The sequence below is a fragment of the Microtus oregoni genome, unplaced genomic scaffold, assembly GCF_018167655.1.
Source record: "Microtus oregoni isolate MIOR12 unplaced genomic scaffold, Mior012 000201F_ref0000476, whole genome shotgun sequence".
Lineage (NCBI taxonomy): Eukaryota > Metazoa > Chordata > Mammalia > Rodentia > Cricetidae > Microtus > Microtus oregoni.
The window spans coordinates 116,731-130,673 of record NW_024544860.1 but is presented as its reverse complement, the minus strand read 5'-3'; the positions used below and the strand labels follow the sequence as shown (position 1 = coordinate 130,673).

Sequence of the window (13,943 nt, the reverse complement as noted above, 5' to 3'; positions counted from 1 at the left end):
TCCCCAGGACTGACAGTGCCAAGGAGCCAGACCATCACTGCAACCATCTAGCATGCACTAACTGGGTGGTAAAATTAACAAAAGCAGTATTCCAAACCTTTCTCATATGACGGTTGAGTTCCATAACAGTAGCAGAAGCATGCAATACAGTGCCATGAGTAACTAACTCACAACTGTTGAAAAGTCCAAAGATAGTCCACTTGCTCCTGAACCAGAGCTACTTGTTGGTTCAAGGTCAATATGCCCAATTGAATTTTGAATGTCCAAAGCATTGCTGACTCTTTCAGCAAGCTGGTTGACAGTCTCAGCCATCTGCACAGTCTGTGAGAGAGCAAGTCCGGCAGCAGCTGTGGTGGCAAAGCTCTTCTCCAGCTGCCTTCTGGCCCCAGCCGCACTCACTCTGGATCCAAACTGCTGCATGGAGTGGAGCAGAACTCGGGGAAGCAGGCTCACTGCTCCTGCTCTGGAACCATTTGAAGGGGCCCCACTTTATCAATTTTGTAGGGAATTTGGGCGTCGTCAATCTGTCTGGCTACTTCCTGCTGAGCGGGGGCGCTGCGTTCTTGGGAGTATTTTACATCAACATTTCAGGGGTTCCCAGTGATTTAAACCACATAAATGTGCAATGAATCCACAGGTTCTCATCCTCTGTGGAGACAAAAGCAGAACCTCTTTTCCAAAGCATCAAATCCTTAGGCCTGTATTTTAAAGTCAAAATACCTTTCTTAGCAGTTCCCAGAAACAAATGTCTTTCTCCAGTCCAGAACACAAAAGACAACACAATCCACACAATAACATATATCTCTACACATTCTATCTTTTGAGGCCCTCAATTCACCCTCCTGCCTCCTCTTTATTTCTTTCCTACTGGCCAATCAGAGGGCATCCCTCAGAGCATCTCTGGGGATGAAGACACACATACTCCTTTTAATCTGACTTGGTTTGTTCCCAGTCTGGAACATTTAAACCCCCTCCTGTACAAAATCTTTGGCTGTCTTCCTTGTTACTTCCGTGCCTTGTTGCTTTAAGAGTTTCAGTTATTTTTTGAGGCCTTTCAATTCACCCTCCTGCCTCTTTATACTTGCTTATCTCTTGGGGGATGTTCCTCAGAGTTATATCTTGGGATGAAAAATAAAAACACTTTACCTTCCCCAATACGCTCCTCGGACTGAGGACCCCCGATCATGAATCCCCACTTTCTAGATCTCAGTGCAGCCTGGATAGCCAAGACTGGCGGGGGGGGGGGGGGGGGGGGGGGGGGGGGGGGGGGGTGCCGGGATTGAGACACAGAGGCTTCTTTTCAGGTGCAAGAACAGCAACCTTTATTTTGCCCAGCAACTTTTTATACCTCTACTCCTTCTGTGGAGACCCACCGGCCAGAAAGAACACAAACATCCTTGTCAATTACAGACCACAAGGAAGTTCCCCTGTGGGTCAGGGGGAGGGGGAGTGAGGGCAGCTAGATCACAACAACTGGGGATCCTTGTACAAAGTTATATGTGGAAGACAAGGCAGTCCTAGGTAGCAGGAAAATGCCACATCCCCACAGATTATAGATTGCCTTTTTGGCAAATTGCTACAGTAGGTACTTTAATCACTGAGGGTTAGATAGACACAACCAGTTGAGCCTCCATAGCCAGCCCAGGATGATGGCCAGCCACAGGCCAATGTTAGTAAACAGGAGTGTCAGACTGGGAACCAGCCTATTCTCAGTACTACTCAGAGCAAACAAGAAAATCGACTATGGTTATCACAACCCATGTCCAAAAGGCAAGGCATCTGGGTAGAGAAACTCCTCTCCACCAGAGGAAACTAGACACAGTAGAAGGAACCTAACATCAATAGGACTTGGGAGATTTGAGTAGGAGGCTCAGGCTCTTTAACTACTTCCTCCTGCCTGTTCACTGTCACCAGGTATCTTCATGGCTCTGAGTCCTTGGTATGAAGCTGTCTGGTGCCCCTTGTTTGGTTGCTGTGGGGGAACCAACAAACATCCAGACCTACAGCTTCTTCCCTACATAGATCTGGCTGTCCTAGAACTTGTTGTGTAGACCAGACTGGTCTCATAGACCAAGTGTTGGGATTAAAGGCATTCCCTATCAGTGTATACTGTTTAAACCAGGGATTTTGCCTACTTTCCTTCCCAGAGAAGTTACTACATATATCTGAGCATCCTGTGTCCTCATAGGATCCCTCCTCTGGCAAGGCAGTCCCAGAGTACGTCCTTCACACCCTCATGGTACCCTCCTATGGACACTAACTCTCTTAAATCCTCTCTTTGGAACCTCTAAACTGGTAACCCTGATGTTCTGAGAGGTAGTTTGGGTCACAGACAAGCATGTCCAAGCCCAGCTGCCCTCACACTGGGAAGGAAAAGGTAAGATAATTAGTCCTCCTAGGGCCTGAGTCCAGCACTTTGTACTAGGGACCAGCTAAGATTCCTCACCAGTTATTATCTCTACCCCAACAGAGACAAATCTCATAACCAGTCCCCACAGAGAGTGAGGATGTGGCTGTACAGATGCCAGAATGGAAGGTAAGTGGCACAGGTGTGAATCAGAACTGGTTATCTCTTTATTTTTTGGAAAGTAAGTTGTTTGCATTAACAAAACTACTTCTGCCAATGTGGGCTGACAAACCACATGCTGGGATCCAAGAAAAGTTACCCTGAGACACTGTCCTGGCACTGCTAGCTTATAGGCAAGAGACAGCCACCAAAGTCAAGGGCTCAGTAATAGTACAAAAAAATAACAAGAGTAAGTTCACTGCTTTTTCTTACTAGGTTTGAAACATAATAGTCAATGCTATAAAACGAGGAAGTGTCACATAAGAACTGTTAACCCTACAGCAAATACAACTTGTAAAGACTCCATACATTTTATATACATAAACATTAACTGGGGCTTGGTCTATGGGATTCTTGGCCCCTCATGTCTGAGGCCTCCAATTCCTGGGTTGGGTTGGGGGTAGCAGGTTGTGGGTGAACAGTTATCTCTAAGGAACTGGGGCTCCTGGTATCCTCATCACCTGGCAAGCTCTGCTCAAAAGGCACTGATAGGTCCAGGTATACCTGTTGGTAGAAAAGGTCATAGGACTATGTTAGTATGCATCCCCTTGATCCCATGGCCATCTATCTATGTTCAGGCTGGCCCTTGAAGGCCAACCCCATTACTGGAACTTGGAGGAGCAGCCCGCCCAGGAATCAAAGAAGGCAGAGAGGGCAGGACTGAGTGGTACTTACGTGGGTTGATGTCACAGTGAGGATGCCATCTAAACTCTCTACCAGAAGCTTGAAGGTGGGCCTCTGTGAAGGCACTGCATGCCAACATTCCCGCATGATCCCATACCTGTGGCAAATATGACTGTGGTTTCTTGGCCTGTTGTCCATCCCTGCCTCACCCAAGGCTACCAGCCTACTATCAGGAGCCCTGGTAGGAAACCAGCCACTCCCAGGGACTAGTTAGAGGAGTGCGTAAGGAATGCTTTGCTCACAGGTCATGTGTGCAGTTGGCAGGCTTGTGCATGCGGTAGCCATCTTTCAATAGTTTGAAAAGCTCTTCCACTGGGATGCCAGGATATGGTGTGCCCCCCAGTGTAAAGATCTCCCAGAGCAGGACTCCAAAGGACCACCTGTATGGAAGTGAGGGCAGAGGCCTGTTAACAGTTTTACAACAGGACAGGTTACCAATGGGCAAGGAGGGGTGTGTGGATGAGAGGCATGGCAGGGCTATGTTGTTGTCTCAAATGAGACAGAATACAGCCTAAAGGCTGTGATAGGTGTGACTTGGGTCTTGCTATCCCCATCCTATGTTAGGACACATACACATCACTCTGGTGGGTGTAGACTCCGTCAAACAGGGACTCTGGTGCCATCCACTTCACAGGTAGCCGGCCCTAGGCAGAGGGAGAGTTGTTGGCTGTCAGGTGTCCCCTGGTGGAGCAGAGCACCCCAACCACCCTGAAATGGGGCTCACATCTGTGGTCTTCTTGTAGCATTCCAGATTGTGCACATCACGGGCCAGGCCAAAATCTGCAATCTTCATCACATTGTCCTCAGTCACCAACACGTTTCTGGCAGCCAAGTCTCTGTGAATACACTGAGGAGGCAGGAAAGGAACCTGTGCTAAACTGACACCTCCCTAGCCTAAGCAAGCTTGACATCCACTCTTCCACTCAGAAAGACCCTACCTCGCCTGTGCCCCAGCTCTGCTCACCTTCTGAGAAGCCAGGTACTCCATACCTCGGGCCACCTGATAGGCATAGGACACTAGATCTTTGCGGCTAAGCTGTTTTTCTGGCAGCCTGGAGGCACCATAGTATTCCATGCTTAGGGGCCTTTGTGCCCGCAGGAGCTCCCGGAGGTTACCCTTGGCGGCATACTCCATCAGCACATACAATGGCCCTGGAAGCACAGATACCTCGGAGATGTTGTGTGACTCAGGGGTCCCAATCTAACTGTCCACCCACCTGCTGTACTTACCACCCTGTGTGCAGGCCCCCAGCAGGTTGATAATGTTTTTGTGCTTGCCAATAGCTTTCATCATCTCCATCTCAGACACCAGGTCCAACAAGTCCTGGTCATTGGCATCATCTGTGTTGAAAGTGGGACTGTCAGGCGGTGGCCCTGCAGCCCCCACTGCCCTGTGCTACTTCTCTCCCTCCTCACCTTTCAGCATTTTCACAGCCACAGTGACAGGCTTGACAGTGTTGTCCATGTTAAAGCCAACAGCCTCTGCCATAAAAACCTGGCCAAAGCAGCCTTCTCCTAGAGAATTACCAAGTGTCAGCCTGTCCGAAGAAGCAGAGGCAGTGAGTATGTGCCCAGGACCCCCAGCCCTCATGGCCCTCTGCCACTGCATCCATAGCTGGCAATTGGGCTCTTGCTCATGAAGACAGAGTAACCCGAGTCTCACCCTGGACCCCACCTCCAACAGACCTCTGCCTGGTAGCCATCTAGCCCCCAGCCACAGAACCTCCTCCAAGTATACATAAAACCCCACCAGCACTGACCGAGTTCTAGATATTTCCCACTTTGGGTCGGCTGGCAGCTCAAGCTCAGAAATACTGGCCGTTACAGTATGTTCTCTTGAAACTGGGTGGACGATGTGGACCAAGGGTATATCAGAGTTCGTGGAGGTCACCTGCTTGGATCATTGGGGATAGGTTGGTGCCAGACAATGGATGCTGGGCATTGGGAAAGGTTGAGGTGGTGTAACTTCCAGGAGTAGCAAGGTCAAGTCCATGTGAGGCAGTATGTAGGGCCAAGAAGAGGGATGCTCAAACAGTGGTTACTGAAGACTCAAAGTTGTTTTGAGTAATGTGGGATCCATGTGGAGAATAGGAATAGGGAAGGGTCAGCTCATCTGACTGCAGAGAAATGAGTACCAAGCAGGCCTCAGGTACTGCTGGGACTTTAGGAGGTTCAAGGTACAACAGAGAGATCAATACTTGGTATCTACTTTCAGTTACCTGTTGCTCAGGTGTGAAGCAGAAGCTATTGTCAACATTGGGAGACCTCAGGTTCTCTCTCGAGACTCTACGCAGGTAGCAGAGTGTCACAGTTGCAGTCAAGATTAAGATGGAGAAGCCCACCCAGAAGCTGATGGTGCCTGCAGATGACCTGCCAGCCGCACTGCTCTCTGCCAGCTCTCTCTCAGCTGCAAAGACATAAATGTTGGGGCCTCATCCAGCCTTGTGGGACTTCCCATTGCCCTGAGCTCTAGGTATCTGTTGGGGAGCAAAGCTACTGGGATACTCAGAGTTTGGTGACCTACATCCCCAACTCATATTGGTAGTCCAAAACATCTATGAGTCAGCAGGGACCAGACTCAGGAGAGAAGCCTGGCAGAGCCAGAAGCATCCACACCACCACCAAGGCTCCCAGGAGATCCCAGAGCCTCAAGGCTAGACTGTGGAAATCCAACTAGAGGATTGTGGGGGAGGCCTTTGCAAGATCAAGACAAGGCAGGGTGACACTCCCATACCAAGCACAAGGCCAGGGTGATTACCACAGGATGGACTGCAGTAAGTCATAAGTGCACCCCTGCTGTCCCTATCCCTAGCGGCTTTGTTATGTTCTGAGCTAGCACCATAAGAGGACAGATGGAGCAACAGCACCAGCACCAGCACCACCAGCAGCAGCAGCAACAACAAATACCTGGCAATACCTCCAGCCATGCAGAGTGATGGGAAAATCCAAAATAATTGCCTGCCAGACAGGTGTACTCCCCTGAGTCCTCAAAGGTGATATTGCGCAAAGACAGAACTTCTAGCTCCTTGTTGCTTGTGTTAATGCCTGATGTCTACAAAGAGAGAACAGAAATCAACAGGCAAGCACCAGCACATCCCTTTGGGTACCACAGCACAGGCCACACGGAGATGATCAGACAGGCTTCAAGGAAAATGCCACCTCTGCTACCACCTTGACAGCTACAGCTCTACCACTGCAATGGATACCCTCTACATCCTGAACCAAGGCACGGAGCCTGAAACCAGTCCCTCTATTGGTGGATAGTTCCCTGTCCCAAGGTAAGCATCAGGCACTTGGGCAGCATGGTGCCACAAAGAAGCAACATGCAGAGATAGTACAGAAAAAAAGATGGGCAGACAGATGTATGGAGAGAAAACCAGAGGAAATCAGTGTCAGCCAGAGAATGGTGGGAAGTCGATGTTCTGAAGCAGCACAGGGTTCTGAAAACTTCTAAGCAAGAGAACAGCACAGACCTGAGGGGCTTTGAAGGAGGTAGGAAGTCAGTGCTGGCTGGGAGCTACCAGTATTATCAAGGCATCAGAAACAGAAGATGAGTCAGAGGTGGGTCAGTTATCACCTACTTGAGGACTGTGAACATACCACCAAAATGCCTTCTCAGCCATGCTCATGAAATTGATGGCTCAACAAATGTACTTGCCCCATCCCATTCTGACACACTGAAAGATAAAGGTGTGCATCTGCCTTCAGATTGTCACTGATCCAGGATATCTCTAGAAGACAATGAGGACAAGACAGGGCAAGGGAGATGCCAAAGAATGGGTTGGGGGAGGAAGCACTGGAAAGCTGCCTGAAGCAAGGCACATAATGGCAGTGGTGGGAGTGGTTTCAAAGACTGGCCTCCTTCATGTCCACTCTCCCTACACACACACACAGAGAGAAACACACAGGAGAGAGAAACACACAGACAAAGAGAGAGAAACACACACAGAGAGAGAAAGAGAGCACACACACACAGAAAAACACAAAGAGAGAAAACATACACACACACACACACAGAGAGAGAGAGAGAGAGAGAGAGAGAGAGAGAGAGAGAGAGAAAGGGAACCCATACTCTTCAAATCTTCATCCCAAGGGTCATATCACATCAGCCTGTGCTCACGAAACCACACACCCACAGTGGGAGCTACACTGGACATGGCCCTAGTGGTCTCTCTCAACAGCCAGGATACCAACTCCTGCCAAGACCTGTTCTTCTCTCCATCAGACCTCCAAGTCTCTCTTTCCTGTGTTGCAAAGCCCAAACTCTCTCTCTCGTGGCCCCCACCTGAGGCTATGAAGCAAAGCTACAGGCAGAGGGAGGCAGGAAGAGTCCGTCAAGGCAGGGTGGGGCTAGAGCTACAGTGAAGGCAGCTGGAGAGTGGACAGCCAGTACTCTGATGTCAGAGGGTGCTAGTACAGCAGACATCCCCCTGAGCCACCACAGCTATCGCCCAGAGAAGCCTTCTGTAGGCCCAAGCCTCAGAGCAAACAGGGAAACAAGTCCTATGGGAGGGCACAAGTAACACAGAGCCTGCCTGGAGCTCAGAACAGGTGATCAGTTCTGAGACTCAGGTGCCCCTTCCCAGAAACCCCAACACGTGGGTCCCAGTCCCAAGGTATTCCTCAGCCGAAGAGGGACTTAAGGACCAGGGCAAGGCACTTCCAGCTAACCCATCCACCCAACCAGCTGCCAACAACAGAGCCCACCTTGAGTACGATGACATAGGGCTTGCCATCCGGGCCTGTCTTGCTGCCATTCACCTCAACATGCTTCAGCCACTGGATGTGTGGTTGGGCATCACTGTACACCTTGCAGTGGAACTCTACATCACTTCCTAGGGTGGCTGTCTGGTTTTCTGGCAGCCCAGCCTGCAAAATGGGCCGATGTGGGAAGCGCTCTGTAAGACACAGACAGTCGGTGCAGTGGGTCCAATGGCCTGAGGCTGACCTGCTTTAGTCACCCAGCCTGGCTCTTACCCAGTACATCCAGTGTGTAAGTCTGCTGGATGCTCCCAAACTTGTTCTGAACCACGCAGGTATAGTAGCCACTATCAGAAGGCACCACACTTTCCATGACCAGGCTCCAGTGCCGGTGCCTAAGCTGCAGGGAAAGTTAGTAGGTGAGTGACTGTGGATGCCCAAAAATGTGAGCCTGTTTTCATCCTGACAGATAGTTAGGCTATGCAAACATACTTCTGCTCTTTCTTTTGTAATATAAGGTTACCTAGGAAGTGACTGCTTTCAGGATACTTGGTCTAGAGTGGCTTCTCTACTTAAACAACAAAAAGCTAATGACTTGATACCTCAAAGTGTTAAAGTAATTAACTGTTGTACCTGTAGTTTGTATCAAGTTAAGGAAGACTTTTGTTGCCTTCTTCTCCTTTTGTATTTGGATATAAACATATAAGGAAAACTAAACAGGGAAAATTTCAGTATTCACTGGAATGCCCTCCTGGTACTTTTCTATGGTTTCAGTTTTATTACTTTTCACTTTACTTCTATTTCTAAAATCTCATGCCCCTACCCTGGCAAGAGGTATTTTTGTCGAGGCTGGTCTATGACAAATGATATGGGCTATACCCTCTGTAAACAGGCCCTACCTATCTGTGCCCCTTTCCCAGACTTACCTTGATGCCCCCCATGCGATGCTCCCCTCTGAATTCCTTGCCATTCTTCAGCCAGGAGATGGAGGGGGTGGGGTTGCCAGCAGCTGCACAGTGGAAGCGTACCGTGCTGGTGGCTGGCACAGCCAGCAGTTTCATATCCATACGGTCTGGCCGAGTCCAGTAAGGGGCCCCTGATGGCAGAAATGCTCATAACAGCACGATCAGTACACCCTTTCAAAGCTCCCCTACCAGCACACCCTCAAGCCTCATCCCTCATCTGTATTGAGACTCCTTTGCTTTGTCTGAACACTGCATCCACAGCTGTCCCACTCTGTCTTGGGCTATTCTCTTCTCTCCATCTGAGGCAGGCTCACAGGTGTAGGGACCCAGGAAGTAGAACCCAGTAGGATGTAGATCCTGGGAGGCAACTAGGCCAGGTCATTCCACCAGTACACCAAACCTGAGTCAGCCTGTATAGTGCCCAGTGAAGGCAGGTACCCTTCAGGTCATGCGTCTCCTCCACTGAGTTCCCTCCTTCCTCTTGGTTGGATGGAGGATGCTGTGGTGGACTATCAATTTAAGATGTGTTACATCTTTATATGTTGTGGAACAATTGTTTCATGATGTAAAGATGTATTTCACTCTTTTATGTTGTATTTGCTTAACTTGGTGAAGCTGTGTTACTCTGTCTGGTCTAATAAAGAGCTAAATGACCAATAGCAGGGCAAGAGAGGGAAATAGGCAGGCTCACAGGCAGAGAGGAGAAAGAGAAGGAGAAAGTTTAAGAAGGAACAAGAAAAGAAAGAGGAGGATGCAAAGACCCAGTCACCCAGCTACACAGTCAGCCACAAAGTAAGTAGTAAAGAAAGGTATATAGAATAGAGAAAGATAAAACCCCAGAAGCAAAGTGTAGATGGGATAATGTAACTTAAGAAAAGTTGGCTAGAAATAAGCCACGTCAAGGTCATACAATCATAAGTAATATGTGTCCTAGTGTTTATTTGGGAGCTGGGCGGTGGGCTCCCAAAGAGTAGAACAAAAACAACCAGCAACAGGATGCCATATGTTTGGACTCATGAGGAAGCTAAGGGACAACAAATTTCCAAAACAGAGAACAAAGGCCCGGGCAGGGTCTTCCACAGTGACTCAATCAGAGGGCCCTATGCATCTCTGGGAGGAGGAACTGACATGTGAAATATGAGAAAAGTGTGCAGACACTGGTGAGGTGTCCCTCCTAGCTCTGAATTGCCCATCCAGGCTCCAAATTTGGCCAGTAGGCTTGAGAGAAGAGTGCCACAATGGGAGACTACAGCAACTTAAAGGTGCCCAATGCCAGGTAAGGTCAAGAAAGTGACCCTTCAGGCACCTTACCTAAGTGTTTATGGTGGAAAAAAAACACTAAATACAACCTGGGAAGTCCAGGATGACAGAAGAAAACAGGAAATTACAAACACATTGGTAATTGTTGGGGCAGAAGCTAGAGATCAACTGGGTTAGAAATTCTGCTCTGAACAACCTGATAGCCAAAGTTGAAAGGGAGAATGAGAAACTGACCCACTTCTCAGGACTACTACCTTTTTTTGGCTTCAGTCCTAGAATCTAAGTCCATTTTTATGAGGGTTGTGAAACCTCAAACAAGTCCCTATACCTGCTCTCTTCACCCGCACACACTCATAAGACTCATTACCCTGTTTTCCCATTAAGTTTGTCTCTCTGATTCCTCTCAGACCCTTGTCCACTCTACCCCAGAAGGTTCTAGGTAGTCTGAGGACTCAGTTAACACCAGCCTAGTCTCAAAGTCATAACCATTCCACATACGATGTCTGGACCCATGATGTGTTCTCTCTCTCTCTCTCTCTCTCTCTCTCTCTCTGCCCAGACCCTGAATTTCCTGTAAACAACTTGTTATGCTTGCAGCTGCTCTGACTGAGCAAAACAACTTGTTTTTACTGTGTTTGTAGTTGCTCTGAACATGAGACCCTCAGGAGTTCCTGATGGCAGGAGAGTGGTTTCTGGTGGGTTTGCCTGGGGCATGGCTATCAGTTAATGAGCCATATATAAGTGGTTCTGGTACACAAAAAAGGGGCATTCTTGTTTCAAGGATGACCCATGGCTCTGTGTGTCTTTGTGTGTTTAAATCTTCAGGCCCTTGCCTGGCTCATGGATGGTCCTTTAGTGCAGGCTCCCCAATACAGGTGCAGTATAATAGTACACGTAGTACTACAGATGGTACCCCCCCCCTCTCTCTCTCCCGCAATGGTTCTAGGCCATACCATGGGCACTGCCATGTGCCCTCATATACTCACACCAAATCTATGATGCCCCCTTTACAATGTATGCCTCAGCATGGCACTGCTCCCCTCCTGCTGGTCTGCAGCAACAGCCACTAGTCCTGTGAATCTGCTGTGGGACAATGGTTTCTACCCTGTCACCTGTATTTTAATAAAATGCTGATTGGCCAGTAGCCAGGAAGGAAGTATAGGCAGAACAACTGGACAGGAAGTAGAGGTGGGTCAATGAGAACAGAATTCTGGGAAGAGGAAAGCTCTTTCTGCCATCCTGGCCCTGCCACAAGATGCAAGATGTGAATGCCTCTCTGTAAATGGTACTGAGCCATGTGGCTAACACAGATAAGAATAATGGGCTAATATAAGTTCTGAGTTAATAAGAAGCCTGAGCTAATGGGCCAATCAATTTATTAACTAATGTAGACCTCTGTTTGATTTCTTTGGGACTTAACGATTGTGGGAACCAGGCAGGAAAGAAACCCAGACAACATGAATCCCTGGATCTATGTACTCATCAGTGGCAACCTGAGCTCTTTGCCTGGTTTACTTATGTTCCTTCCCACCAGAACTTACCAAAATTCCTGCCGAGTAGCCCTGCCTCCTCACTGCCCCTGGGGCACTGTCTACCTGTGGCAGTGCCCCTTAACAACAAGACTACAGGAAGGAAGCAGCCTGATCCTGACCAGCTCAGTATGCCTAGGCTCTGATCTTACCTGTGTCTTCAGCCACGTTCTCACCATCTTCTTCATCTCCTGAGGATGGAGCATCTGCAATAGTTATAAGCAAGCAGTGGTCCTGTGACACTCCTACATCCAGAGACCTGCTGCTCCCTATTTTGAGAGTACACTGCTCTCCATCTTTAGGGACCACTGCTTCCTGCCTTTGCAAGGCCATTCATTCAAATAGCACAGAATTGGGGGCACCCCCTGTGATGTGGAGAACTAAGCCAGCAACACTCTTGAGCCAGGGATACTGGAACCATGCTGCCTAGGACTGCCCTGACCTCCCTAGCTATGCAGCTGCTCAACACAGTTGTCAGCCCCAGCCACCAAGAACTTACCTGTCACATGCACAGTGAAGTGGCACAGGACATCCTGAGTGAGCTGCTGCTGGCACATGTAGACCCCGGCATCATCATGGGAGATGTTCAGCACTTGTAACCTCTGGGGCCCCACCAGGATGCGGTGGGAAGCTATCAGCTGGGTGTCATCCTTAGACCAGACAGTGCAGCCTGTGCCGGCACCTCTAGGCACAGAGCACAACAGCTCCATGGTGTCCCCGCAGCCAAAGACCACTTGCTCTTGCTGGTTAGGCTCAGGGCCTGGGGCCTCTGTGGATGAAATGGAAAGCTGTGAAACAGATTCTTCAAAGTAGCATGCTGAAGGCCCATACTTTGCTTTGCAAACTAGCAAAGCTATGGCAGGCAAGTGAGGGGCATGCTCCTGGGGCTTGGGGTTCTGCCAGACAATGTTCAAACCAGGAGTGGGCAGACTATTTTAGTAAGAGCCCAGGGGTGTCAGTACCTCAACTCTGTTTGTGGTGTGTGTTAAGGTTTCTGTCTCTGTCCTGGAACAGGAAGCTGTCTTCCAGGGATGATATGGAAGAGACACAGCTGCTTAGGACCAGCCTAGATTGGATTCACACATTCGAGGGTAGGAGCGTGATGATTAGAATTATTAAGCAAAGAGAAACAGAGATGAGAGAGAAATAAAAGATAAAACACAGAACTGCATCAGGAGGGAAATTTAGTGAATACTGAGCCACCCCTTTATTTTCCATATATCTTTTCATACCCCACTCCAAAGAGGTAAAGGAGGAGGCAACAGACTTCATCAACATCACAAAACAAATAAACAGAGCACCTCTGATCTTTGGTCAAGATGAAGCTGATACACCTCTGTACTTAAAATACCAATTAACCACTCTAGGGCAGGACCACTTGTTTTGTAGTCACTTTTGTCAACAACTTTGAAAAAGCAAAACAAGCCCCAACTCTCTGACCTCTAATCAAGGTGGAATGGACTCACATCTGTGTGCCCTGACACACAGCAGCACTCCTAGTAGCTGAAAGACCTGAAAATGTCAAGAAGGGTGGGGGCAGCTCTATGGTACACACCTGCCTGGAATGTCTGAAGCTTTGAACTCCTACACCTGGGGTTCCCGTTTCACAAATGAGGACCATGGTTTGGCTAGGGGAAGTCAGGGGGGCCATGTGAGCCAATTGGAGCTAGAATCAAAGTCCAGTGGAACAATCACCCATCCTGAGAGTTAAGAAACTGGAGTTCTTGGATGGTTAGACACAGGTAGCCATACATCTCTCCCCTACCCAGATGGTGCCCAGCTCATGAGGAGACCCAAAGGCCTTACACCTAGGGACACACCACCAGCTGGTTATCACACCCAGATTTCCCTGCTAGGACCTAACAATGACCATCACAGGCACAGATGGGCTCGGGGTCCAGGACAGGGGCAGGTAATCCTGCTGGTCAGACCTCCTTCCTTAGATTCAGATGGACTGGTTAACATGTCACTTGCCATTCTGCAGATGCATAGCCTACATTCAATGCCCAAATGTCCATTCAAACTAAACCAGTACCAGTTCTGCCCATCCCAGAGTCATCCCACCAAGATTCCAACAGCCGGAGAGACTGTCCTCAAAAGTATCCATGAAGCTTGTGTCCCATGGAGCCAGGCAGATTTTGTTTGTCCCTGAGTGGGCCTCACAGTAAAGGATCTTCTATCCTGACCTCCAGTTCTCCTACTGCCATGTCCTATGGAGGCAATCCAACGCTGGAAGCT

General features: G+C 48.9%; 1 protein-coding gene across 1 annotated transcript; it reads right to left on the bottom strand.

Annotated features, from left to right (window-relative positions):
• Positions 1-2,928: 2,928 nt before the first annotated feature.
• On the bottom strand, positions 2,929-12,463 carry LOC121445523 (fibroblast growth factor receptor 3-like). Its single transcript, XM_041647646.1, is given in 17 exon segments — positions 2,929-2,989; positions 2,991-3,070; positions 3,242-3,347; positions 3,493-3,630; positions 3,824-3,894; positions 3,975-4,097; positions 4,215-4,402; positions 4,481-4,591; positions 4,667-4,788; positions 5,011-5,144; positions 5,470-5,657; positions 6,158-6,302; positions 7,958-8,148; positions 8,228-8,351; positions 8,878-9,062; positions 11,858-11,911; positions 12,205-12,463. Coding segments are annotated over 17 exon segments (2,232 nt in total). The 5' UTR covers positions 12,416-12,463.
• Between the last annotated feature and the right edge of the window lie 1,480 nt (positions 12,464-13,943).